This window comes from Kogia breviceps, chromosome 7 (genome assembly GCF_026419965.1).
Source record: "Kogia breviceps isolate mKogBre1 chromosome 7, mKogBre1 haplotype 1, whole genome shotgun sequence".
NCBI lineage: Eukaryota > Metazoa > Chordata > Mammalia > Artiodactyla > Physeteridae > Kogia > Kogia breviceps.
This window is the reverse complement of record NC_081316.1, coordinates 55,096,706-55,123,837: the sequence shown is the minus strand read 5'-3', so window position 1 is coordinate 55,123,837 and position 27,132 is coordinate 55,096,706. Positions and strand designations below refer to the sequence as shown.

The following is a 27,132-nucleotide window of genomic DNA, read 5'->3' as shown; positions in this document are numbered from 1 at the left end:
GAGTACACACTGACCAACATATTATTTTGGTTAAAATGCTATATTCTAAAATCTTATCTTTCTGCAAGTTCTATTTAACCTTTTAGGATGACTCCTATTTGTAGTGAGAGATTCATTTTGAGTTTTTTGTGCAGACACCTTTCTAATGTAATGACTACTAATCCAAAAGCTGTGAACCTTCTTCATATGCAGGAAAAGAGCTACAGATGTATAATAAATGAAGAAGTAGCAGAAGCAGCCACAGCAGCAATACCAACGGATGCAGTGTTGCCTCCCACCAGCAACAGTTCCGCCAAGTGTGTGGTGGGCTGAAGCCACTACCTTCATTTCTTATTTATGTGAGTCTATGTATTAAGAGATTTGGGAGAGTAAGGGCAGTCTAGAATGTGGGTTGTGGACAGCTTAAAGGTTTAAGGACTGTTTCTGTACTATCCCAATCATGTCATGGGAAAATTTCTGCGGTCTTTTCTAAACTAAATTTACCCCTACACAATTCAAGAAATATTAATTCCCCCCTTCCCCTAGAGTGGTATTCAGGTTATAAGACCTCACTGGTATTAATGTAAGGTCACAGCAACAAAGACTTGGAGTTAACATTAATGTTTAAATGAGTTCATAATGAAGTATAAAATGCCTAGCAAACTTATGAGAGGAAAATTAAGTCAAGTAAATACAGTGAACATTAATAAATATTATCTGTTGCATAATGACTATTCTAGAAATACTTATGAAACCTATGCTATGGTGCAAGGTTCTGTGTTGGGCATTAAGGATATATGTGGCACTAAGTTCTTTTTTCAGTTAAGTTGGGAAATAAATGCATGTTAAATGTGAGTCAACCTATTTTCAAAAAGCTGTGCTGGGAAAAATACTTACGATTCCATATCCTATCATGCCTGTTGGTGTAGTAGCAGGATAGGCCATTACAGGGGGTGCCTGACATGATGAAAGAAAAAATAAACAAGGAAGTATAACTCATGTATGTCAATGGAGTTCAAGGAATTAATAGCTGTAGTTCCACTAAAAAGAATTGCTAAGACAGCTGTGATTAAATATGAAATTTGTGTTCGTTAATAATTGTGTCAATTAAAGCTCAATGAAAAAAAGTATCTTGAAATTAGCGGAAAAGCAGAATTATCAGAAAGAAAAAATACCATTTAAAGTTAGATACAACAGTGATCTAAGATTTTAATGTGCTTTTACAAGCTTTAATAAAAATATTCAGATTTTTAAAAATACTCAAAGTTCTAAAATTTAAAGTCTATCACTAACATAAAAAATGTTTGCCTGGAAAAGTAGCATTACTGAATGTTTTCCTAGGTACTTCATTTTTTGAGCAAAAAAACCCATAAAGATCCCAAATCAATGAACAATCTGATCTTCCAAAAAATTCGTTTCTAAGGACCTCATTCACTCTTTTCAAATAACTCCAAAGATTTCAAACCACTATGGAGTATGACTATTTCTAAGAAGCACAAGTTCTTACGCAGAGTATGTATACTAGCATTCCTTCTAATTTATTCCATAAATTATTTAAACTATCTTCTGCAAAGCACCAATTTGGAAGAGCAATACATTTTTAAGTCTGTTTATGCTTTAAGTTCTAAAAGAGCCATCTACCACTAAGATGTTTAAGGTCCCTTCCTCCCCACACTTTAACTCAAAATATACAATCTCAGCACAGAATCATTTTAGATATATCTGCTGTCTTAACAACATTCCGTGTGTGTGTTATCTTATAATAAAAACTGAAGCTGAATACAGGTGAAAGACCAATAACACTGCTAAAACATGAAAAAATAACAAATTATATGGCAATTTGAACATACACATGGAGAAGTTAAATGAAGCATAACTAAAGTGAACAGTTAAAAGTTTAGTATTTGGGTAAGCATGTAGGACTTATTGGTCTCTCCCTACTTAAAAACCAAGAGCTGCAAGAGCAGTAGACAAACTGCCAAGTTCAGCAGAAGCCTGTAAGATTTCATGCAATTGTTATTTTCAACATTACCACAATCAACATTTCCCTTCATTCAGAAGTCATCAAGTGCATAGTGGCAGCACAGATACAGACACAGACACCCAGCCATCTGGCAGCAAATGGCAGAATATTAAGCAAGAAAAAAAATTTATATTTCCCATGCCACCATCAGAATCAATTCTGCAACAAACCCACAAAATCAGTAGATGCTAGGAAGAATTTTTGGCACAGTGAAAATCTGAATGTGAAAACAAGTAATAGCTAGAAGGTTATGAGATTCTGCTACAGCATTGGTTAACAGCATGCCAATTTATTGCAAAAAAAGGCTAGTTTTTGGTCACTTACGTATTGTGGAAAATGCATGCCATTCTGTTTTTCCCAGGGAGAACAATTACATAATGCAATAACACTGGATTAGAACAAGTACTTACACAACAGAAAATACATAGAGAGCATTTTAGTTCACATGAACATTCATTAACTACCTAAAATCCCTTGTATTTCCAGTATCTAATGGAAGAACATCTATACTAAAACACTATCAAGGTTGACAAGGGAAATTTAGTCTTTGGCATCATCACCTTACTTACATAATAGTTTATTGATTACAAGTGTCATCAAAACATAAAATCTATCAGTAGCATCAACAGTGCAAAATTCAGTGCATCCCATAAACAGGGTTGCATTGCATAATGTCTACCACAGAAAAAAAGCAAACAGTAATGAAAAGTTGGTAGTGTAACATTATATATTTTAATAAAACATCAATGAATGTTTAAAATTTTAAAAAATTTAAAAACCTTGACAGTGTTTAAGGATTAATAAAAAGGTTAGAAATGTAAAGAAATGTCAAAAGCAGCAGTTTATCTAAGTAGTGAATCACATCACCAGCCCTAAATGTTAGTCATTAAAAAGAACCTCTATAAAATACAGACATACAAATGTTTTAACAAAATCCTTAAGAGATGATATACCGTACCATATACAACATAGCATCACAGATATTGCTTCTCATCAACAAATTCTAGATGGTTAGATGCCTATTACATGCTAACAGTCAATCTTAAGTCAAGTGCTATTCGCAAACTTCTAATACTTCATACAGATTAATACTAATTTAACACAAAATAAGAAAATATTCATTGTATTTTTATATCATTTGGATTTATATCATTCCTCATATATTATCAATGTATAATTCACTCCTGAGGCTATAAAATCTACTAACCTAACCTCCTGCCATCCCTAGTCAGAGAGGTGTGTTAGAGTGGGAAAAACACTGGCTTCCAAGTCAGAAGGGATGGATTTCAATTTAAATCTGCTTTCTAGTTGCTTTGCACTTGAGGGGAAAAAAAAATTGCATAACTTTATCCTTACAGTTGGGACAATAGCTCCTCAAACTCCCCCAAGAGTGCACTGTTTACAGACTCAGGATAGTGTGTGTGTATGTGTAAAAACGTAAACTATTTAAATGCAAGGTTTTATTATTGGTGATGGTAGTGACCACTACCAGAGAAAAAGTGCTGATTTTAAAAGGTGGCTAAATTTCAATATTATTTTCCATTAATGAAGACTGAAACTAATAAAACTCTTTAATGTCATGTAAAACTTTAACAGCCCACTATTTTTAGCTCAGCCCTACTAATTTTAACATACAATTAACCCAAGGAAAGAGCAAAACAGCACAGTGCTCTAGAAGAGATTTAATAACAAAAAGTAGCTATAACAAGGATAATGTGGGGAGATCACCTCCGTGCTTTTTAAGGACCTAGAGGGTGGGAGGGAGACTCAAGAGGGAGGGGATATAGGTATACATATAGCTGATTCACTTTGTGGTACAGCAGAAACTAACACAACATTGTAAAGCAATTACAACCCAATAAAGATGTAAAAAATAAATAAATAAAATGAAAGAAATTTTTTAAAAAAAGAACTAATGCCCCTGAAGGTATATTTTTTTTTAGAGTGGGCAAATGGGGATATATGTATACGTGTGGCTGATTCACTTTGCTGTACGGCAGAAACTAACACAACATCGTAAAGCAACTATACTCCAATAAAAAAAATTTAAAAATTAAAACAAAAGGATAATGGGGGTCTCTAACAACAAGAGAAAGGATACAATGTGTGGCTTGTGTAATCAAATGCTGCTTATTAGCACACACCGTTGCAAGAAAGCATGTTTCAAATTTTTCTACAGAAAGAAATTGTTTTTCTCCAACCCAGGGAGACTTACTGGATTGGTAAAACAGCAGCTGACCAAGGATAGGGGTACGGCCACAAAACTACTCTGGGACGACCATACCTTACATTAATTAAAACCATTAGAACTTCTTCAGTACTGGATGCTAACTCATTAATTATCATTTACAATGAATTTTCATTACTCATGGATTCTGTATTTGCAAATTTGCTATGCACTGAAATTTATTTGTAATCCCCAAATCAATACTTGTGGTGCTTTTGAAGTCATTCACATACGTGCGCAAAGTGGTGAAAAATTTGTCACCGGATGTATTCATTCCTAGCTGAGGTCAAACAAGGTGGGGCTGTGCCTTGTTTCAGCTCTGATATGAAGATGACCAGAAGATGGAGAAGTAGGGAACACTGTAGTATACTGCAAGAAACTCTGGCTCTGGGGCCAGCTGGATAGGGCAGGAGTCTCTCAATTCAGGCACCTATTAGTGGGGAGGCCTCAGGCAAGTCACTTAACACCTCTGGCACTCACTTTCTCTTTTGTAAAATAAAAAACTATATAATCCACTAGAATGAGATTTTTGTTTTGGGATTTAAGATTATAATCTATGTGAGATGTGTACGTGTATAGACATATTCAATTAAAACTATACTTGTGGGCTTCCCTGGTGGCACAGTGGTTGAAAGTCAGCCTGCCAATGCAGGGGACACAGGTTTGTGCCCCGGTCTGGGAGGATCCCACATGCCGCGGAGCGGCTAGGCCCGTGGGCCACGGCCGCTGGGCCTGCGCGTCTGGAGCCTGTGCTCCGCAATGGGAGGGGCTGTGACAGTGAGAGGCCCGTGTACCGCAAAAACAAAACAAAATAAAACAACAAAAACAAAACTATACTTGCTTGGCTTTTGTTAATACTGTCATATAATTTATGTAGTTGATTCTCCTTATTTGCTGCACTTATATTCTTAAAAGTCACCAGAACGCTGAATTAGTGAACACTGCCTCATCAGTGCAGCGGTCCCCAACCTTTTTGGCACCAGGGATGGGTTTCAGGGAACACAATTTTTCCTCGGGTGGAGGAGTGGGGAGAGAATGGCTAAGGTGGGAATGTGAGCGATGGGGAGCGGCAGATGAAACTCCGCTCACTTGCCCGCCACTCACCTCCTGCTGTGCGGCCCGGTTTCTAACAGGCAGCAGACCTGTACTGGTCTGTGGCCCCAGGCATTGGGGACCCCTGCATTACTGAACACTGAGCCATTGTTGGGGGAAATACGTGTATGTGTGTGAATCTAGCAATTGGTTCAGTGTTAAGGTTATTTACTTATTGTAGATAAATAAATAATAGATTTGAAACCAGCAGTAGAGAATAGTGATTAAGAGAATATGCTCTGAGGTAAGGCTGCCTGGGTTCTAAAAACCCACCCAATCTCTGTGATCTGGGCTTATTACTTAATAACCCTGTGTTTTCATTTCCTCATCTGTAAAACTGGGATAACAATAGTTACTACGTGTAAGGTTAATGTGAGGATTATATAAAACAAAACCACATATTATTTGTTAGAATGATGCCTGACACAAAGTAACCTTTAAATAAATGTTAGCTACTAAAATGTACCTGGCAAACACAGTCAACCAAGCTTCCTTTAAAAGAAATACAAACTACTTGTATTTCTAAAACTTGGTAACAATCTTTCCACTTATGCCTTATCACTATTTTAAAAACATTTTCATGTTATACATTTACCTAAATCATTCATGTTAGTATATAATGAGCTTTTCCAACTCACCATTGTTGCAGCATTCCAAGCAGTTGTTGGTGCAACCTTTGGTTGCCAGTTAGATCCTCCAGTTAGCTTCTTTTCACCTGGCTGACTCCAATTTACATCACTTTAAATAAATATGAGAATATTAAGTGTGTGTAATTATGAAGTTTCTTTACTATACATTTAGATTGAACAGAGCATTTAAGATGCAGATGACATCTCTACACATGCTTTCTTGAGAGGAAAGCCTAATCAACCTCTAAATGGCACATAGGGAAAGAATACAAATAAAACACTCACTTCTTAGTGGTTCCATTTCCAATGCCAAGATCTAGGACAGGAGAAAAATGAAGCATTTAAAAACTAGAATGATTTTTATAAAACAACTTATTTTAAAGATTAAAGAATACAAAAAATACTTACTGCCAACAAGATTGGCTAAGGATGAATCCAAGTCATCAGATACTAACTTGTTAGGTGGGAGTTTGGCAACAGGAAGACTCTGGTTCTGAGAGGCCACTGTTGGTTTGAGAAGTCCACCTAGTTCATCAAAGCCTTAAAGTTACAAAGAGACGAAATAGGATTTGTAAGGAACTTTATGGTGCTACAGCTTTCTAAAGGAGGTCTCTGCCTTTTCTCCTTGTTTGTTTACTGGAGAAGTCCTCCAGGAAAATGGGCACTAATAAATGCTCTTAAGTGGAAAAAGGAGAAACCCACCATTTCAAATCCCTTCTCTGTGAAAAAGAAGGGAATGGAATTAATTCGTCCCCTCAGCTGACAAAATTTTCTGAAGACTCACTTATACCTGAAAAATTACAGGTAAAAAATATATCTCTGTAACTTTGAAAAAAAAGTTGCTTTTAAGAAACAATATTTTATAGACCTTTTTATACTCTTCAAAGTAGAAAATGTAAGGTATATGTAAAACAGTATATTAGAAGCAAGTGAAAATGAACCACTAGGTTATCTCTTTTCCTGTCTAAAAACAGCTAGCCTAAATTATACATAAGAAATAGCTAAACTAAACTCAAACTGCATAAAACTATCTACTAAAGTAGAACACTGCTTAAAAATTTAAAAAATAAAAAATAATTTAAAAATAAAATAAAATCCCTTAAGGTTCGCTACCAAACGGTAGAAGGTAAAACAAATCCTATCAACCAAACCACCAAAGGACTGAATGGCACAACCCAGGAATACTAGAAAATATGAAAAAGAAAGTCACCAAAAACGGGGGTTTATAAAATATGAACAATTGGTTTCTATTTCCTTTATCCTTTTTCCCAGCAAGATAAACTCAAGAGGAAAAAGTCAAATGCATCAAAAAATATAATTATAAACCTACTAGTGCACAGAAAAAAAAAATTCCTAGTCCATACACATTCTTTATAAGTTTGCTTCTTACTTTTGTATGTATACTTATGATAACTAATTGTATATTATAAAATTAACAACACCTCAATATATTTCTTCAAATGGCTTGAGTTTAATTACTACACTTACCACCCCATGATGAAGAATATAATTTGGTGCCAACTTTACAGGAACTCAATCTTTACAAAACTTCAAATACCAAGATGTTAAATGGAAACCTGGCTCTACAGATTTATAAAGTTCTCTTAAGATGACTAAACAAGCAAACTATAAAACAATAAAAAGCCCCTGAACCCACAACTCTGATATTTAATTATTCTAGCTGTTCATTACACAGACTACCTCAACAAGTCAAGGTACCACAGGTCATATTTTCCTAGTTTTCAAAAAAGCCAATTTCATTTCAGTAAAGGTAAAAATTAAGAGTAAAAGGTACAGCATTCTACACACAGTCACTAGCAATTTAGCAGTCTAATCTGAGTAAAATCTCTTTTTTTCTCTCTTATTTAATAGCTCTGGGAGAAACAAAATCTACCCAGATTCAAAATTGCCACTAAGAAAAGAGTAAAGGTTAACAGTCCCTTGAAGCTTTCTTCTAATGGCTGGGGAAAGAGGAACCACTTCTTACCCCAATTTCATCTATTTTACACATGTTAAAAGGACCACTATGTGTCCTTACACAGACTCTAAACTAGAACATTATAGTAATGTTAATAAAGCAATTTTTTCTTACCCCCAGAATCTACAATAACGTTGGTAGACTTATTTCCAAACACAGATTCAAAGTCAACATTAAGGCCAGCTGAAGGATGTGGCTGTGAAACTGGAGAAGGAGTGAATCCTAAGAAAAACCAAAATGGAAAAAGCTCAATTCTTTAATAACTCTACATCTACAGCTCTTTAACAATGATGACAAAAGAATGGAAAAAGCAGTAAATTCCCAAAACAAAAAACAAAGCCAACCCTTCAAGCAAAATGCTTCCTCAACTACCACATCTCTTGTGATTACATTTTCCAAAACAAAATCATCCCACTAAGAAAACTAACAAAGGAGCAAGTGAAGTTGAACTACTAGTTTGTTTCATTACAGAAATAACATTTTTTTGCTTATTTTTTACCTTAAACTTGTAAGCTGATGTTAAAAAACCAAACACATCTAAAATTCTAGGATTTTGCATGAAGCCAAATTTAATTTAAGGAATCATTTGGGAATAAAATAAGTATTCTGTGGTGCTTTAAAAAAATATGAGTCTACTTAGTATCCCCCAAGAGTCTTTCTCCCTCTACCTACTCACCTTCCATATTTCTCTCACCTTCCTTCCTTTCTCCCTTCCTTCCTTCAATGGTTAATCAAAAGCTATATGGTTTAAGTTAATTTGAGAAGTGACAGGATTCTGAAAGTTATAACCCACTAATCCTTATGACACCACCTTGTGTGTAGATGTTTTTTTGAATATTAAAAAAAACCAAAAAACAGACTATTTTCAACACCCAACCACCCTCTAACTTCAACTTAACTACTTCCAAAAGTGGAGCTGATATGTATAATCGAATATACTAATTTACCTAACTGCTCTGAAACAGCAGAAAATTTATTCTTTCCTGTCCATGTTACACTGATGGTAGTGGCAATAAGGCAACAGACACCCAGCTCATGTTGCTGAAACCAGACAATGCTGAAGTAAACGTTAAGATTTTCAATTGTGTGAGGTTGTGTTTTGTGAGGTGAGGCTCTGAATTTCCAGAGGCTGACAAGAAGATTTAAAATCATCTAAAACCATTATGGCTGTCACATGACTTGGGGAACTTTCAATCACTGAGTACATATCCAAGTAGAGAAAAGCCTAGCAAGGATCACAAAGAAGGAATTCTTTTTTGCTTTGTGGAACGCTCTAATAAATGGCTCCTGAATTCTCTTCCATTTCTAAATTCTATAAAGTCAAAATGTTAAAAATTTTTAAATGTCTGGTATTAGAAGATTAACAACTATATCATTAAAAAGAAGTTAAACTTTTGAGCCCTAAACAGACTCTCTCTCTCTCTTCCTATCCTAACTTTCTGCTAAAGGACTTTCAGTCTGTAAGAATCTCACTTTGAACTCTTAATGTATACCACAAGGATAAAAAGAAGTACAATAATGCTGTACTAAAAGGACTGATCTTAAAGAAAAACAAAAAGTAGGACAAAATTTGCTGAGAAGTTCAAGAAGGTTCTCAAAGCCAGAGAAGCCAGAAAGCAATGACTTATTATTAACAATGACCCACACAAGCTAGTATACATCAATGATACTACTTTAAAAGTAGCATTTTACATCATAGTATGAATATTCTGTAGGGCACAAAATTTTTTAAATGTACAAGTTTGATCTTATTCCGTAATTATTTAAACCCTTAAAATGCTCTTAACTCAAAGACACTGGTCATACAATGAGAATACAAGCACTATCAAAACATAAAGTAATTTAGTAAATAAATCTGACCATTCATCAAAACGCTCCTAGAATTCTAAAGATATACTGATTTAACAGCTCTTTGAAGTATACGAACTGCTTAAGAAATATACCATGGGCTTGATGGTTCTTCTCATAACTCCTTACAAAAAGAACAGATGTATCTACTCAAGAAAGACAAAAATCTATCATGCTTAATTATATGCCCATGCTAAACCACCACACACAGCATTCTTTAAATCATCCTGGAAATAATATCTGAGCTATGATATCATTAAACTTTAGAAAACACAGGGAACAATAATTTATAAAGTAGGACAGCATACCAATTTCTCTTTTCCCTTGCTATCTTGTCCCAAATTTTCTAGATTTTGATTGACATCAGAGATGAGCCTATCCTTTATAATAACACAAAAACAACTTCATTACTTTCTGTAAAGAGAGGAGCCATCTCCTGAGGTCCCTAGGGGCATCAATCTGTGAAATTATATTACTGCCTAAAAGTATAAAAGATCTGAAAAGATATAAAGTAATCCAGAGCTAGTACCTCAAATTTTAAAAGCTTCTACATAGCAGAAGAATAAACTAAAAGGGAAATTCTTAATGAATTATAAAAGTTGATTAGATTGTCAACCTTTAATTTTTAAAAGTTACTTGAAGCAAAGTTACAGAATATCACCATTTCAAAAGAGCAGATTTAGGGACCCCCCCAAAAAAAGATGAATAGGCTATCAAAGTTAAGGTTAATTTTATGAAATAATCACTACACTGAACTGCCTAACTCTTTCATTTCACAAAGCCCAATGAAAACTCTGTCACTGAACAGCTCCAGTTCACAGATTTACATTTAGAAACCACTCTACTACAGGGCAAATCTTGAGAGGACAATAGTAAGGTGACTGAAAGGTACAAGATGAAAAAGCTTTGGGGATAGAAAGGCAATCCAAACACTTTTGAGAAAAATTGGCTGGGTTGTTTAATAGATTTTGGTGGTAGTTCTGTAATAAATAGGCCTCATTCTTTTTTGAGAAAATTGCTGCTACTATTTATTAAACATTATGCAAGGGCTTTATAGATAGGTTATTATTTAAACCACACAATAACACTATGAGACAGTTATTATTATCCTAATTTTACAGATGAGGAAACTAAGAGATTAAACAACTTATCCAAGGTAAAATAATTAGTAAGTGGCAGAATCAAGACTTAAACCCCAATTTCTTTGATTTCAGAATCTATTAAGGGTTTTTGGTTTATCCTGAGCATTTCATCTTATATAAATTAGTAGGTAAGAAAATTAGTTTTTATTATTATAGCTATAATAATTATATGTATTTATCAGGACTCTTCAAGTTTTATGAACTTCTTGAGCTTTGAAATAGCAAATACTGGGGTAAAAAATAAATAGCCCTTGGCAATTTAAAAATCTATAAGCAATACAAAAACAATGAGTTTTCAAGATTATATCTAATGATTAAATAATTTAGGTAAGAAGTATACTCCAAGTATGAAATGATCTGCATACATAAGATAATTGCTTTTTTTTTCTGGCCTCGCCCTACGGCAATGCGGGATTTTACTTCCCTGATCAGGGACGGAACCCTTGCCCCTGCAGTGGAAGCACGGAGTCTTAACCACTGGACCCCCTTGGGAAGTCCCCACAAGTAGTTCTCGATACAAGTAGTTTTAATGATAATTCTGTGTCAGGCATTGTGCTAGATATTATACAGGCATATATGTACACCTCATTAATAATCCTGCAAGACATTATTATCCCAATTTTCATAGTCTTAGAAAGGTTAAATACTTGCTTAAAGTCACACAGGTAAAGAAGTGTAACTGGAATTCACACCCAAGTTCACCATATTCCAAACATTTTCTTTCCGTTAAATGCCCTCAACAATTTCATTTTTAAACACTTTTAACCATGTCTTTCTTACTGCCAGTCAAGAACCTCAGTCCTTCAGCTGTGTCAAACCTACTTTTAAATGCCAACTTAACTAAGGTAACAACTCCTATACACAAAAAAATTCAGCTGGATTTTGAGGTCTTATTGCTACTGCACTGGATTACACAGAATATATTTAGAAAGATACAGATCAAATTGGTTACATGTTCCTGGAAACTACTTCCCATTTCTATGGCCTTTGCATAGCGCTGGAAAAGCATGCTTCTTTCCAGTATAATCTCCCTTCACCTGTGCCACAACTGTTCATATCAAAATTATCTGCCATTCTATCACTAAGATCTATACACAGAGCTTTAAATTCCATAAGCCTATAATATTAAAATGTTATAAACTCTTCTGAAAATTTGGAACTTTTGAGAATGAATAAAAGCAGGAAGATGCCAGGCATCCATTCATAAATCATGTGTTTAATCAAGAAAAACAAAATTAAGCAAAAAACCACCTGTTCTTCAAAACCAAGTATTTTTTTCTTACCAACTCATTTTAAGGAAAACAACAAAAAGAAACCCCTCTTGCATAAATAAACTGATAAATTTTAGAGATTATTGTTACCTACCTCCAAATAAACCAGCTACAGTAGAAGGCTCATGGCACATAAGGGTAGTATTACGATAAGCTTGAGTACCACAAAAAGAATCTGACAAGGCATATAAGGGGGGAAAAGAAAGGACAGGAAAAAAAAAAAGAGAAAAGTGAGAAAGTAAGGAGGAACAGTTAAGAGTGGAATGGAGTAATTAAAAACAAACAGAAACAAACAAACAAACAAAAAAAAACAGAGGAGTCCAAGCCATTGGTGTTCTTCAAATTACTACTTAAAAAAAAAAAAAGCACTTAAGCCTCCATTATAAGTACTATATTTATTTATTTATTTATTTATTTATTTTTGGTATGCGGGCCTCTCACTGTTGTGGCCTCTCCAGTTGCGGATCACAGGCTCCGGACGCGCAGGCTCAGTGGCCATGGCTCACGGGCCCAGCTACTCCGCAGCATGTGGGATCTTCCTGGACGGGGGCACGACGTGTCCCCTGCATGGGCAGGCAGATCTCAACCACTGTGCCACCAGGGAAGCCTCATACTATATTTAAAATATATATATAAATAATATTCACAACAAATTTTTTTAAATAACCAATACTGCATTTCTTTAGATAAAGAAATATGAACCAGTTGGCTTTTTAGTCAATACCAACATGTCTTCTAATGTCTTCTTTTGCAGATGAGGAAGCAGGCCTAGACAAGGTCACAAACATGGTATAGCTGGGACTACAACCCACTCCCCTTGACTTACAAATATCAGTATTCTTATAGCTTTAATGAGGACAAGCTACCAAGTACACTGAGAATCATATCATCAAATCAAGGTCCTCCCCTGGAAGACTTGGAAGGTATCTACATACCTAACTCTGGTCTTGGTCGTTCTCAATCCTATATAGAGCAGGGGTTGGCAAACTACAGCCTGGGGCCTATTTTTATATGCCCATGTGAGCTAAAAATGGTTTTTACCTTTCGAAAGGGTTGTTTTAAAAAAAAGAAAGAAAAAAGGAAAGATGATGACTCAAGGATTTTATGCATCCTATAAAAGCCTAAAGCATTTACTATCCGGTTCCTTACACCAAAAGTTTCCTGACCACTGTTCTAGAGCACTATCCAACAGAGCTTTCTAATAACAGAAATGTTTTATAAATCCACACAATATGCAGATTGTGCATATGGTACATTACGGTAGCCACTAGGCACATGTGCCACTGAAGAACGGAAATGTGGCTAGTACAAGTGAGGAAGTAAAATTTTAATTTTATTTAACATTTAATTTTAATTAACCTTTAAATGATGACATGTGGCTAGTGGCTAATTAGACGATACAGTGCCAGGAATGGCACACCTTGGGTGGTCCCCTCATGCTCTTACTACTCTGAGTAAGAAAGTATTGAAATTTTTATTACACAACTCTACTTCTCAGGAACTTTCAACTTGCATTGAAAGACTTATTAAAAAGCCTCTTCTAGGACAGGTATCAACAAACTACAGTTGCTTGTCTTTGTAAATAAAGTTTTACTGGAACACAGCCAAGCTCATGTGTTTATGTCTTGTCTACTGCTGCTTTCATGCTATAATGTCAAAGTTGAGCAGCTGCGAAAGAGATCGTGTGGCTCACAAGCCAAAAATATTTACAATCTGACCTTTTAAGAAAAAGTTTGCTGACCCCTATTCTAGACTAATGCCTAATGGTTTGACATCAGTGGTTTTTAATTTCCCCTTCTGCACTCATTTTCATTAAAAAAAGAAAAGTATTTAACAAGATTTTCTCTAATGACAAAACTTGGCAGATGTGATTTTTTTTAAAGTACACTTCATACATTCATTTGTATTATTTGCCCTCAGAAAGAGAAAGATAAGGGTTTAAATGAAAGTCTGCACTTAAATAAGGGAAAGAGCACTGCAGAGCAAAGCTGCTGTCTCCTGCTGTAGGCTTTGCTCCCACTAGCTGGGTTATCTTGATTAACTTTTCTAGGACTCAGGTGATACATCCATAAAATGGTAATAATGTTCTCTTACGACTATGAGAGTTGAGAGCTGGACCAAACATTCTCTGCAGGTTTTTGCAAACTCTAAATCACCAATTCTATGATTTTAATTTTCAAATGGACCGAATGACCTTGGAGTATATAGCCATCAACTTTACTAATCTGCTTTGCTTTCTGGTCTTCCTCTTGCCCCAAATCATAGGCCTTAAACTTAAAAAACATTAGGAATATGACATTTCTAGTATATTCCTCTTATTACAGGCTTTCCTTGAAAAGTCAAAATAATAATTAACTCTCTCACATGACTTTTATATATTTTTACTCTGTTTTTGTTTATATGTAAAATAGCTACAACCTTCAGCACTTAAGGTTACTGCCCTCCATTCTGTCCCCCTTCAGGGGAATACAGATATGACAACCTGAAGCCCATGCACTACTCTGAGCTAAAAGATCTAAATATATAGTCCCAAAGCAAAGACGTATCTGTTTCATATTCCCAAGTTAAGGCAACTGACTTAAAGATACAAACAGCCATATTTACAATATACAGACTATTCATATTCAGTAAATACGAAGAAAAGATAAACCTAAAAAACCACCACCTCAACAGAACACTCCAAAGATAACTCTAGCTACCCCTTATTACCAAGCAAAAAGGCACTCCATCTGACAAATTTCTAGAGCAACAAAATGTATAATTTAGTTTCAATTACTTTTTATATAAGTTTTAAATGTATTACAATATAATAAAGGAATTATTGCAACCAAATATTACACTTTAGAACTATTAGACTAGTTGTATAACTGGAGCACCTGCCTTGAAACTTTCTCAGATCTCCAACTACTGCTTTCTAGTCACCTTCCATCCTCCCCTCTCTAAGATATATCTTAACAGAATATGGCCACATGATCTACCTAGAGTACACAGACGACTTTCCGCATGCTGCTTTAATCAAAGATTTAAATGTGTCACCGTACGTTGTTTCTTTGAATTGAATAAAAACAGTTTTCATCATCTTTTAAGGGGGTTTAGCATCTTTTTAGCAGGATTCAAAAACATTTATTTCAGTTTAGTATGTACTTAAAAACGTATTCTTCCTTGTACAACTTTGGTATGAAATTTTGCCTTTTTATAGATTTTTATACCACAATTAAGGCTATTCAGTCAAGTTGCTTTTCATTTTCTACTTTTCATCCCAGGCTAACAATGAAATGAGACCCTTAAGACTGGACAGAGGGTATAGTGGGTCTTATACAATATAAAGTTGTACCATTATTTGAAATTAAAAAGGGAAAACAAAGAAAGATTCAGAAAGCTACTAAGAGTGATAATCACCCTCTTTCTCAAGCAAAGAGGGAAAAATATAAGCACACATAAACACGAAACTAAGTTTAAGAGATGTTACGCCTTCATTCAACTCTCCTAATAATCACCTCTCTGAACTAATAAACAGGATGTAGCATGAGACGCTACAGTATGATAGAGAACAAAACAAAGTCCAATTTCAAAGGAAATTTTCTTTCCTAAAAACCTGCATTAAATAAAATTAGGGATACTGGCATAAAAAAAATCTCACTACACTATTGCTATTTAGTTTACTTTAAAATTTATTATTAAAATACAAAGTAATTATTGCAGTGCTTTAAAAAATAATGGATACGTTAAAAAAATACTTAGGCAGTATAAACATTAATTGGAAAGAAAGGTTAAATGGTACTTTACCAACAAACATTTCATGAGTAGGTGTCCTAGTAGTAAAAGTGGATACATCTGAAGAAATGGGAGGGTGAACATCACCACTACTTTTTGTGAGGAAAGGATTTAAGCTTGGAATGGCATCATCAACAGCATCTACAGTAGCAGAGAAAGGATCTGTGCAGTCCAAGTGCATTATAGCAAAATGAAGAAAGGAAGTAAATTAATTAGTATTGTAATCAGTCAAAAGATGCAAAGTGAAAAGTAGTAGCTATATTATTATTAATCTAAATGCAAATGATCAAATCTAATCACCAAGATAGAAGAAATTCATTTAACATATTTTAAAATGAACCCTCAGAAAAAAATACTTATGTGTCCATAACAACAGTAGCACACAAAGTCTAGATCTGCTTTACATCAGAAAGCCAACAGTCATGTAGTTAAAAAAGGAAAATATGTAAGAACAAAAATATTTCTATAAAAGAGCCATCTACCCTGAACCGTGTTCCCCACCCAAGGTGGGAGTGTATCAGTTCTGGTGGCATAGCTATGTTTACTCACATAATTCATATAAATAATTAATTCAAATGTGGAATAAGCAGTATTTCAAAAGCCAAAGGGAATTAGGGGTTTCTAACAAGTGAATATAAACTCTTGTATAGGTTCAGATGTAGGAAACAAAATAATAAAGACAAAGAAAAGGTCTAATGATGGGAAAGGAATTTTAGAAAAATTAAGAACAGAGACAAAAGACTGGCCATCCCAGTAAACTGGGATTAGCTTTGAAGGCCTAGCTATGAGTTTTAAAGCCTAAATGATTTGGAAGGAATAACAAAAGTATTGTTCCCTACTAGAATGGTACCAAATATGTACTTTATTATCAAATTTAGAATCACATATTTACTATACCTATACCTCATTCAAGATAACTGTCACTGTAATGACTGAAAGACATTCATCATACCTTAAGTAAATGGGGAGAAGAAAAAAATAAAGAGCAGCGAAAATACAGTGTCATAATTTTTTCTCTTATAACACAATTAAAAATGAAAAGATACTCCTGTACTTCCAGCCAGTGCCTGTTCTTGCCTCTTCTAATCTAGTTTGTGGTCCTTACTTAAGAATACAGTATTAAGCACTGTATTCTACTCTAAGACTGTATGATAAAACAATAAGGAAGCAATGGCCTAAGGATCAGCTTCTGCAAAACAATATAGGCACACTTTATCCTTAAAGTCAATAAATTCAAAGCTAGTGTTCCACAAATCGTGCAACTGCAACTTTAAAAAGAAAAATATCAAGATAATATTGAGGTCATTGTATGAAGTCCTACAAACATATCAAAACTCACTGATGTACTATTCTAACTCAAATGATCATGTTAAACATCTTTCCCATCCCTCCACTTCTCAATAAATGGAACAATGGGGGAAAAGAATCAGAAAAAATGATTCAGAAATAAAAAGCAGAAAATAGTCAAAATTAAGATTCATTTTTTTGTACTAAAATAAAAATGTAATGATGACCACTCTAACTCCTTCTTGTATAAGAAAGGAGTTGCGTTAAGTTTAGAGTTGACCAGTTTGGCTGAAAATACTACTTTTAAATATTTGATAGAGGCATGGAGTTTTCAAAGTACATCATACTTTGTTGGACAAGTAACACAAAACTTCTCTCTGGTTTTCCATGCAAAAGAAGTCATGAGAGAAGTCATTCAAAAAGAGTATACACATTTCTACAAGATCTATTAGGTTCATGAGAAAAGACATGTTTGGAAAAAGTTACTAGTTATCTGCTATTCTACTGATTGACACTTTTTACCTAAGCACTTAATATCAATCATTTCCTATTATATGAAACATCCTGAAGAAGAATATGCAGAAATACACCAGTGAATCTGTATGTTTAGATCAGTCAGACAATAAGAAAAAACAGCTCTTAATCTACCTTGACAAAACACTACTACTATGGGTAACAGATTAACATCATTTAGATTAGATGATGATTTTTAAATCTAAATGATGTTAGTCTACTATACCATAAATGATTAATTCAAATTCATTGAAGATAAAAAAAATAGTAATAATGTTCCAGCTATTCCAACTTAAACTGTACTTATAAGACTGGCAACTCTAAAATTCCTTATACTTTTAATAAATACTTTTTTCCATTATTTTTATCATTATTCACTTGAAAGTTTAATTTTATATTAGAGTTATAGAAAAATAATCCAAAAAATTAAAACAAAAATAGTACCAGTCATATTACAGTCTTGAGGTAAATATTTGATATCTACATTTATTCACAGAAAATTGAGTGTTTTCATAGTGTTGTGTGTCTCATGCCAGCTGAGACTAAAACAAATTCAACTTCAGAAAGGGTCACTCTTTTTTGTTTGAATTAAATTTTGAAATCTTGCTTAAAAATATACAACAGTATACTTAACCTGGTAGTACTGTAGATTTTTAGACTTGCTGTAACTCAAAGTTTTCAAGGTGATGAAAACTGATATCTCAAGATATTAGTATTCAACACCAAGTGCTTGTTTAGATTCCAGACCATTTCTTGAAACATCAAAGGCTCACTAATAATGCAATGAGAGAAACAGGAGAGCTTGTGTTCTCTCTCTTCAATGTTCATTTTTAGGTGGCTCCTTAAAATGCCTCACATTAAACATACGAACTTTATTACCTCCTCTTAACCCTATACCACTAACCTAGCTGTGATTGGGAATACACATCATTTCTGTGGTGCTTATAAGAACTAAATTAAATTCCAAATCTGTTGTTAACATCCATTTTTAGCAAATGAGAGCAAGGAAAGCATAGAATAAGATTTTAGAATTATCAAAAAAAAAAGCATACCTTTGTTTTGTCACATACTATAAAAGCATGATGTGAAATGCTACATATTTCAAATGTTCAGGTAAGTGGTTAACTTAAAAAAAATGCCTTTTAGCATTTACTATTATGATCAAAGCTTTTTATATAAAAGATTTATTTACCTTAGTAACTTTAATTTTAAAAATAAAGAAAAAGTCTTAATCTGAATGTCATGAGTATGAACAATACAATGACTAAATTAGGAAGTATTCAAAGTTCTTGGCTCAAAATACTCTTCCACTATCCAATTATTCAGAAGTCAAAACTCTGAAATTATCACTAACTCAGAAGCCAAATATCTTTATATGAAATATAAGACAAGATTTCCTTCTTCTTAAATTGAGGGGTTTATATAAGATCACTGTCCTTTCCTTGTATATAATTGTAAGCTTTTGGAAAAATAGTCAGTTGCTACTTACTGCCTCTGCTCCCAACTATACTTGATAATACTTTTTTTTAAAAAAAACAGTTTAACAGTGTCACTTGTATACAGCAAGCCTAATGTTAAAATATGGGGGAAATTTTGATGAAAATAGTACATAAACCAAAATACCCTAAAATAGAAAAGGAAATCATGATTAAATGTACTTCCACACTGTATTCACACACAAATTGCCATGGAATATTTCTTCTACCAGAATATAAAACAATTTTTACAGGCTGAAATTACTTAAAATTATTCTCCCACAGTAAGTCTATCTGCCTTCATATACGAGCTCAATAATTCCAAGCAGAAACTTTAATTTGTCATTGTTAGAATTAATTGTACACGGTATCCAGACAAAACAATTTCACAGTTCAGTTTCATTGAAATGCTAATTAGTTCTCGTTAAGCCTTCTGTAAAATTTTTCATCTATCTAAAAATACAACTTTTCAGCCTTAATTTTAGAAAAACTGGTTTGTTTTTTTTTAAAAGGTGAGCAAGCTAAAACTGCTTAAAGGGTCATGTTAATCCTACTAATGTTTCCTAAAGCAATTCACAATAAGCAGGAAATAAGCATGTAGATTTTGGCAGATTAAAAATCCTAAAATTGTAATGACCATTCGAATATTAAGAAACTGCTTTCTTAACCTTAATTTGCTATCTACAGACCATTCAGATAAATAATTCTAAAATATTTACTGACTTTAAACTAGCTTATCATTTTTAGAAATTACTCCCAGATCTTAAGAATTAGCTATATTAAACTAGCTTTCAAAATCAATTAGTTTTAAAAATCAAGTTATGGCTCACAAAATTAGTCTAAAAATCTAGTATTTTAGTGTTTCACTATTCCTGTTCCCTGCCCTGTCTTGAACCAGAAATAACCCGCCCCCCAAAAAAGAAATGTCTAATCATTCAACAAATATTTACAAAGTACATGTTATGTATCAATAAGTGTTCTAGGCATCAGGGATATATCACTCAACAAAATATTTTAGAGCTCTTCCCTTCACATAGTTTACATTCTATTATATAAAATATAGTCTTAAGAAATAACTATTAAAAAACCCAATAAAGTTATTAACTCAAATCATTAAAATAAAGATGAAAAAGTCTAATACACCATAAAAACTCACTAGAACAATGAACCCTGCTATGAGAAGTAAGCCAATCAATTCAGATTTTACATGTGAGCCAACATAAATTTTAAGGTAGCTTGCCATTCTCTAACAGTTCTCTAGACAGTGTCCTTTCTCAGAGTATCTTTCCCTCCCAAATAATTTTTCAGTGTTTATAAAATAATATTGATACTTATATAAATACAAACAGAAGTACCAAAACCAAACAAAGGAAATAATTTGAAAACATACTAAATGTCTAAGCAAAACTGCTTAAAAACTGACATGGACTAGGCTCATTCCTTCAAAGATGCTAGGTCATGATCATAATACGGTCACCTTAAGATTAAAGAACTACTCAAGGTCAGCAAACTTTCCTGTTGGTACTAGGGGAAAAATTCTTAGAATACCAAAATCTTAGAGGTCTGAATTAAATCAACATTTTAAATACAAGTAGCATAAAGTTTGTCATGACGTTCCTGCAGAGAAGATAGTGCACTGCCTGATAACACCATCTGAATTTTATCAGAACTTTATTAGATGCGTTTTCCCCTCTGCAAGTAAAATTTTTTTCTATACCAAAGGTAAGATAACCATTACACATCTTCAGGTAATAGAACAGAAATTCAACACTGAAAGAATGATTTCACAATTAAACATACATTTGGTCCTTTTTCGTCTTCAATAAACTTCATTTCATAATTTAATTGAACATACATTCCAAAATTGCATTTATAAATGAATGGAAATGTCTTCAAGGGGCAAAACAACTTCACTGTCATATTAGTATTTTTCAAGTACTCATGTATCAAGTGTAAGGCAAGTAAACCCCATAGAATGGGGAGGGGAGATGCCTATACAACATACAAAGTAGGTTCATTAATGCTTACCTCCCCATGTACTTGCTACCTGAGAAGCAGCTGACATAGGAAGTACAGATGGGTGAAAAGTTGGCTGTTGCAAATCAAGCAGATCATTTGGTAGCTTTGATGTGCTAGGAAGATATTTTGAAAAGATGCTTTATTTATTAGATAAACTTTGCTACATTAGCCACTTCCCTCATCCACCCCAGTAAATAAAAACATTAAAAAGAAAAGTGAAAAAAAAAACCCCAATAATATAAATCTCCAAAGGAAGAACAGGTGCAGCAAGATAACAGTTGCATACCCCTCATGTAACAGTATATTTCTAAGGAGGCCTGGAAAATTACTCAAGTACCATATCTTAAGTTTACAGAGGATTCTAATAGCCCTTCTGGAAAGAATCAATGACTTCCCCAGGAAAAAACTAATTTCTTTATTGAAAAGAACCTAGAACCTAAACAACATAATTTTAAAATATGAAACATCATGGCAATTAATTTTTTTGAAAGAAATTTGTTTTCTTAATCTTAATCTTCAAAAAACTTCAATTACATTTGCAACACCAATACCCCTACAAAGTAAAATACCTGTTAACCTTACCTTTATTGCTTCAAATATCAAACAACATATGAACAATACATGGAAAAAATTATACATGCATATATGAAATAAATTTATAACGAAGCCACTCCATCACACAACTCTAGGGGAGTACTACTTACGTAATATATTTCATGTTACGTGATTAAGGAACAACACACAAAAAGATCCCAGTTTCCATGAATTGAGGCATTATGTGTATCTCAGCATAGATTATTTTTAACTTACACTTATTCAAAACCAAAAGTTTTGAAGACATATCTTTCAGATGTAAAACATAGTTTTATAAGTAGATAAATCAAAATACAAATGCATTTAGTGCTTTGGGGAAAAATACAGAATATGCAATAAGCATTCTGTAATAGGCTGTAGGTTTGTCCTCAATTACTATTAAAAAGGTGAAAATGTTGAGGGTATTAAGTGAAATAAAAAGATTAGTTCTTCATCTAATAATTTGTTTCATCCTCAAACCGTCAATATTCTTTTCCATTTACCCCCATCCCCCCACCCCACTAAGACAGACTTCTTTTTAAGGTCCCTAAGTGAAAAGCTTGACACTTAATGGGTGCAATGTTACTGGGGACTAAGGAAGGTATTATACAAAAATCAAAACAAACAAAAAGATAAAAGCTGAAAGAGAAATCCATAGCTAAATTCAACATCTACTAAGACTTCAGGGAGCAGGAAGCAGCAGAGTTAGTAGAAGTTACACTGAGCTGTGACGGAAGTAGGTAGGTAGAAGGGAAGACCGTTTAAGGATGAGTTAATAAAATACACAGCAACAACAACAAAATCAAAGAAAAACAAGCAAACAAAACACCCCATCACTCTCTATGTAGCATTTACCATGCACTAAGCACTGTGTTAAACCCTATACTAGTGATCCTGTGACCCTGGCAGAAATGAAAATTCTTGGGCCTTACCCTACAGGTGGGGCTCAGAAATCTGTGGTTTAGTAAACCCTCCAGGTGATTCTAATGTTAGGTAAAGACTGAGAACCACTGACCTATACCATACATTATCTTGCTTGGAAACTGAGGTTTAAAAAAAAAAAAAAAAAAGATTAAGAAATAAATGAACCAGGATTCAAACCAGAATCTGAATTTCAAATTTCTCTAAACCACTCTGAGGTAAAACATTGGAGGAATTTAGAAAAATCCAGTTATTCTAATTTGCTTGGAAATATAATATTTGTATTGTTAAGTAGCTTGAAGTTGGGCTGGTAGGCTTTAATACCACAGAAATCTGGCAACTAAACTCTTATTGTGTCCCAGATTACTGAGTTTAACACCAGGGACTAGAAATGAAAAACATTTAGCATCCAGTGAAAGGATATCCTGAAATACATATCATACATACATATCCAAGAGTTATACATAGGGCCTTGAACCATTAGACACTTCACAAATGAGTTTAACTATAGTTAATTTTTTTTTACAATGAAACGTTTGCCCAGAGATAACCCACCACCTTTCCAATTGGTATACCACCACCTTTCCAATTGGTATAAGTCTATCATTTAGCCATATCCCATTTCTTAAATATTTGAAATATAAAGTCTATCACTTTATATTTAGCTACTATACCACTACCACCATTTATCACTATCTCCTTTGTGTGAATTTATGATTACAAAATCATGTATCAAACTAAACCTGAAAAACTCTGCAAAATTTCTGTTAGAAGTCTTTAAGTCTAAGTATTCAAAGGTAATCATTAACCACTCCACCTACCTGTTAGAAGAACTAGGAGTAGAAAATATGTCAATGGCTGGTGCAGTCATTATACCCCCTGCTGAGGTGGACACAGGAGAGGCTGCAGTTGTTAAAGAGGTATGAGGTTTCTTTGCAAGTTCTTTTAGGCGCTGTTCCTGTTGAGAAAGGGAACTACCATAAGGAATCCAGAAACCAGATTTGTTTGTATCGCCTCTGAAAAAAAAAAGCATTTTCTAATTTTGTTTTGATAGCAGAAAGGTATTCTCTGTTTTGCCATCATTCAATGTCAGGATGAAAAATTAGACTACTGAATTTCACCCCATTTGTACAAATATTTATTAAATACTGTTAGTCTGTACAGAAGTCCCAATTACTTTATGAACTCCTATACTTGTTTTTCCAAATAAAGAGAATGCACACACCTACCTTTAAAGCTTTTAAACGAGCCTGTTCTTCCTCTAATGCTGCCTGCTTTTCCCTTTCATCCACTTTGGTAAGAGACAGGCCAGTGCTTGCCAGGGAAGAGACTGCATTGGAAAGTGTTGTTGCCCTAGGATAATCAGACAAAGGTAATTTGGTTTTTTGCCAAACATTTATTTCACTGGTTATGAAATGGTCTAGTAAGCTAGCCATGGACAGGCACCATAATTATGAACTAAACTTATGGAGTCAAAATCCGTACTTCAGATGAAATATTCTACCCACTGACCTAGAGGATTATTAGAAATTAGTTGATCTAAAGTAAGTGTTAGACTTTGGAAAGGGTTCACAGTAAAGGTGAGGGACACTGCCTCTTCCAAGCCCCAAGGTAAGGAACCAATGCAATTAGAGAAGAGTTCATATACTTCTAGGAAAACTCTGATATGTAAAAAGTATTGAATTTCTCATAGGAAATGATCTTCTGCTAATTTACAGCCTGGGTTTGGTAGTACTACTACAGAATACTAAAACATAAGTACCAGCAATAAATAATGTATGTCTAGGTATGTTTCCCTTATAATAACACCCAAAGATGTCATTCCCAGAGGACCAACAGGTTCTCTCAAAGGAAGATCAGTTTCATTCCAGTCACTGGTCCACCTGGCACCCCCTTTCTGTCTGCTACCCTTTTGCCAAGCTAGAATTTTCTTTTCAAACATATTATATATGCACAATACATCATTCCTCAAACCACCGCATTTCCCCTATATCAAAACCTTATCCAGATCATAAATCCCAACATTTAATTCCCAAATGTTAATTCTAGGCAAAATAAACATGTGTGGTAACATACTCCTCAGTGACTGCTATTAATTTTCCTTTTCTCACACACCAAACACCATTAATTTCTACTCTAAGCACACATGTGGAAAAACTAAGTTTTATATAAAATCAATTTTATAAATGAGCCAATATAAAGACATAACTCAGAAGACAAAGGAAGAGTAATACTGTTGTAAAGAAATACAAGAAACCCAGAAAATTTTATGTTAAAAAACATATGAGGTAAATCGGTGTACCTGAGCTACCTGGCTATATTTTTCATTACTTTCTCAAATATTCGGGCCTTATAACTTGGCTTATACTTCTAAAAACCTATTAGAAAATTCAAAAAACAAATCTGCAATTAAAAAGCATTAAAATCCAGTAATGACATTTTCCTTTACAAATTACTTAAATTTTGTTGCTAAAAAAAAAAGTTCTGAAACAACAATCAAAAAGAAGAGTTCTCATTATACTTCACACAAATTTCTTCTTCATACTTCTAAAAGGAAATCTTCATAATAAAACATGAGAGTTACTCAAGTTACTAACGAACACAAAAATCATGTTACAAGGTCAATACGCGATGATCTATATTACTTTCAATTTGCTGGTCTTGGTCTTGGAAATCAGCTAAAAGTCTAATAGAATGATTAAAATATGTCCACAATCAACCCCATGAACTGGCATTACAGAAAGATGATGAAATCTTATGTCAGACATCCTAGGTTTGAGTCCCAGAATTACTACTGTACTTCACAGGGCTATTGTGAGGGTTAGTCAAATCTGTAAAAAAGGCATCTTGTAATTATTATACACCATATGAACCTAAGCATTTCATCTTTAAGAGAAATACTGACACTATGAACACCATTCTAAACCACGTAGTTTTCACTGCCATCATCTTAACAGATGCTTACATTCACTGAAAATTGGGAACTATCCCCAAAACTTACATGTGTTAATCCTTAACAGCAACTTTCTTGAGGTTGATACTATTATTAAACCGACTTACAAATGGTTAAATCAAGATAAAGAGAAGTTCAATAACTTGGAACTTCAGCTAGACTCATCTACTTTCTTAGAAGCATCACTACTGTTCTTTGCCCCACAAAGAATAATGTACCTACCTGCTTGCAGCTGTAGAATCTTTGATTTTCTTTCCTTCCAAGGAAGCTAAATGTTGCTCCAAAGCATCAAGAAGACTGCTGGGGGCCTAAAATTGTACAAATATTAAGACTTTCTTTCGTCAAAATAAATCAAGAATCATCTAACACAGGAGAACAATAAAAATAAATAGGTATATTCCTCATGATCTAATTAACAGTGTAGTTTCAGCCACCTAAGAATGACACTATTATTTTTATTACATAAGCATGACCTGGTAATACTCCTTATATTAATAAACAAAGATATAAAAGCTAAGACTATGTGAACATGAAACATGAAGAGAATCTTAGAATTGTCTATATTTAACTTATTTAAATTTTAGATAGAAACATAACCCTAAAAACCAGACATACTGTTGAGCATGGTCCTGGTACTTAATAACTACTCACCGAGTAATTGAAAATGTCCAAACACTATTTCTGAATAGTTATTGACAAATGAAACTGAAGACTAACATCAAGGAAACACAAACTGAAATCACACTGAGATATAACTTCTTACCCACTAGAATGGTTAAAGTTAGATAGACTAGTAATATCAAATGTTGATGAAGATACAGAACAAATGCAACTGTCATACAATGCTGGTGGGAGTACATCCACCTTGAAAAAAGCTATGGATTTTTTTAAAAAAATAAAGTTAAATATACAACTACCTTAATTACCCAATTCTATTCCTAGCTATTTATTCAAGAGAGAGACAAATGTTATCTCCACAAGACTTGCTCAAGAATGTTTTAAGCAGCTTTATTTATGATAGTTAAAAAACTGCAAATAATCCAAAAATTTCCAAATTTTCCAATTTAGAAAATAGATAAACAAAATTGTGGTAAATTCACATGATGGAATACTATTCAGCAATTAAAAAGAATTAATCAATGGTATATTCAACAATATGGACAGATCTAAAAACATTATGATGAGCAAAAGAAGCCAGATATGAAAATAGTTGCATGATTCCATTTATATTAAATTCAAAATCTGATACAAATTATTTTATTAGAATTCAAAATAGTGATTTGTGTGGAGCGGATTAGGGAGTGACTGGAGGGGACAGGAGGATTGGGGTGATGGAACTGATTTATATGTTGAATGGGGTGTTGATTACACAAGTGTTAATGATTACCAATCCTCATTCAAATAGATATTTACCTCAATTTTTTTTAA

At 33.7% G+C, this 27,132-nt stretch overlaps 1 protein-coding gene across 28 annotated transcripts in view; it reads right to left on the bottom strand.

Moving 5' to 3' along the window:
• The window catches only part of PICALM (phosphatidylinositol binding clathrin assembly protein), a 106,580-nt gene that overhangs the window by 15,212 nt on the left and 64,236 nt on the right, over positions 1-27,132 (bottom strand). For 3 of the 28 annotated variants that reach the window (XM_059068488.2, XM_059068491.2, XM_067038335.1), the window contains 12 exons: positions 25,927-26,012; positions 23,981-24,104; positions 23,573-23,709; positions 21,267-21,370; positions 15,976-16,125; positions 12,284-12,364; positions 8,043-8,150; positions 6,359-6,490; positions 6,236-6,266; positions 5,960-6,059; positions 2,327-2,350; positions 877-936 (listed from right to left, as the gene is read on the bottom strand). In XM_059068488.2, the coding sequence (XP_058924471.1) occupies positions 877-936; positions 2,327-2,350; positions 5,960-6,059; positions 6,236-6,266; positions 6,359-6,490; positions 8,043-8,150; positions 12,284-12,364; positions 15,976-16,125; positions 21,267-21,370; positions 23,573-23,709; positions 23,981-24,104; positions 25,927-26,012 (1,137 nt within the window). The remainder of the gene's footprint in view (positions 1-876; positions 937-2,326; positions 2,351-5,959; positions 6,060-6,235; positions 6,267-6,358; positions 6,491-8,042; positions 8,151-12,283; positions 12,365-15,975; positions 16,126-21,266; positions 21,371-23,572; positions 23,710-23,980; positions 24,105-25,926; positions 26,013-27,132) is intronic. The other 25 variants (XM_059068490.2, XM_067038325.1, XM_067038324.1 and 22 more) reach the window with 15 other exon arrangements.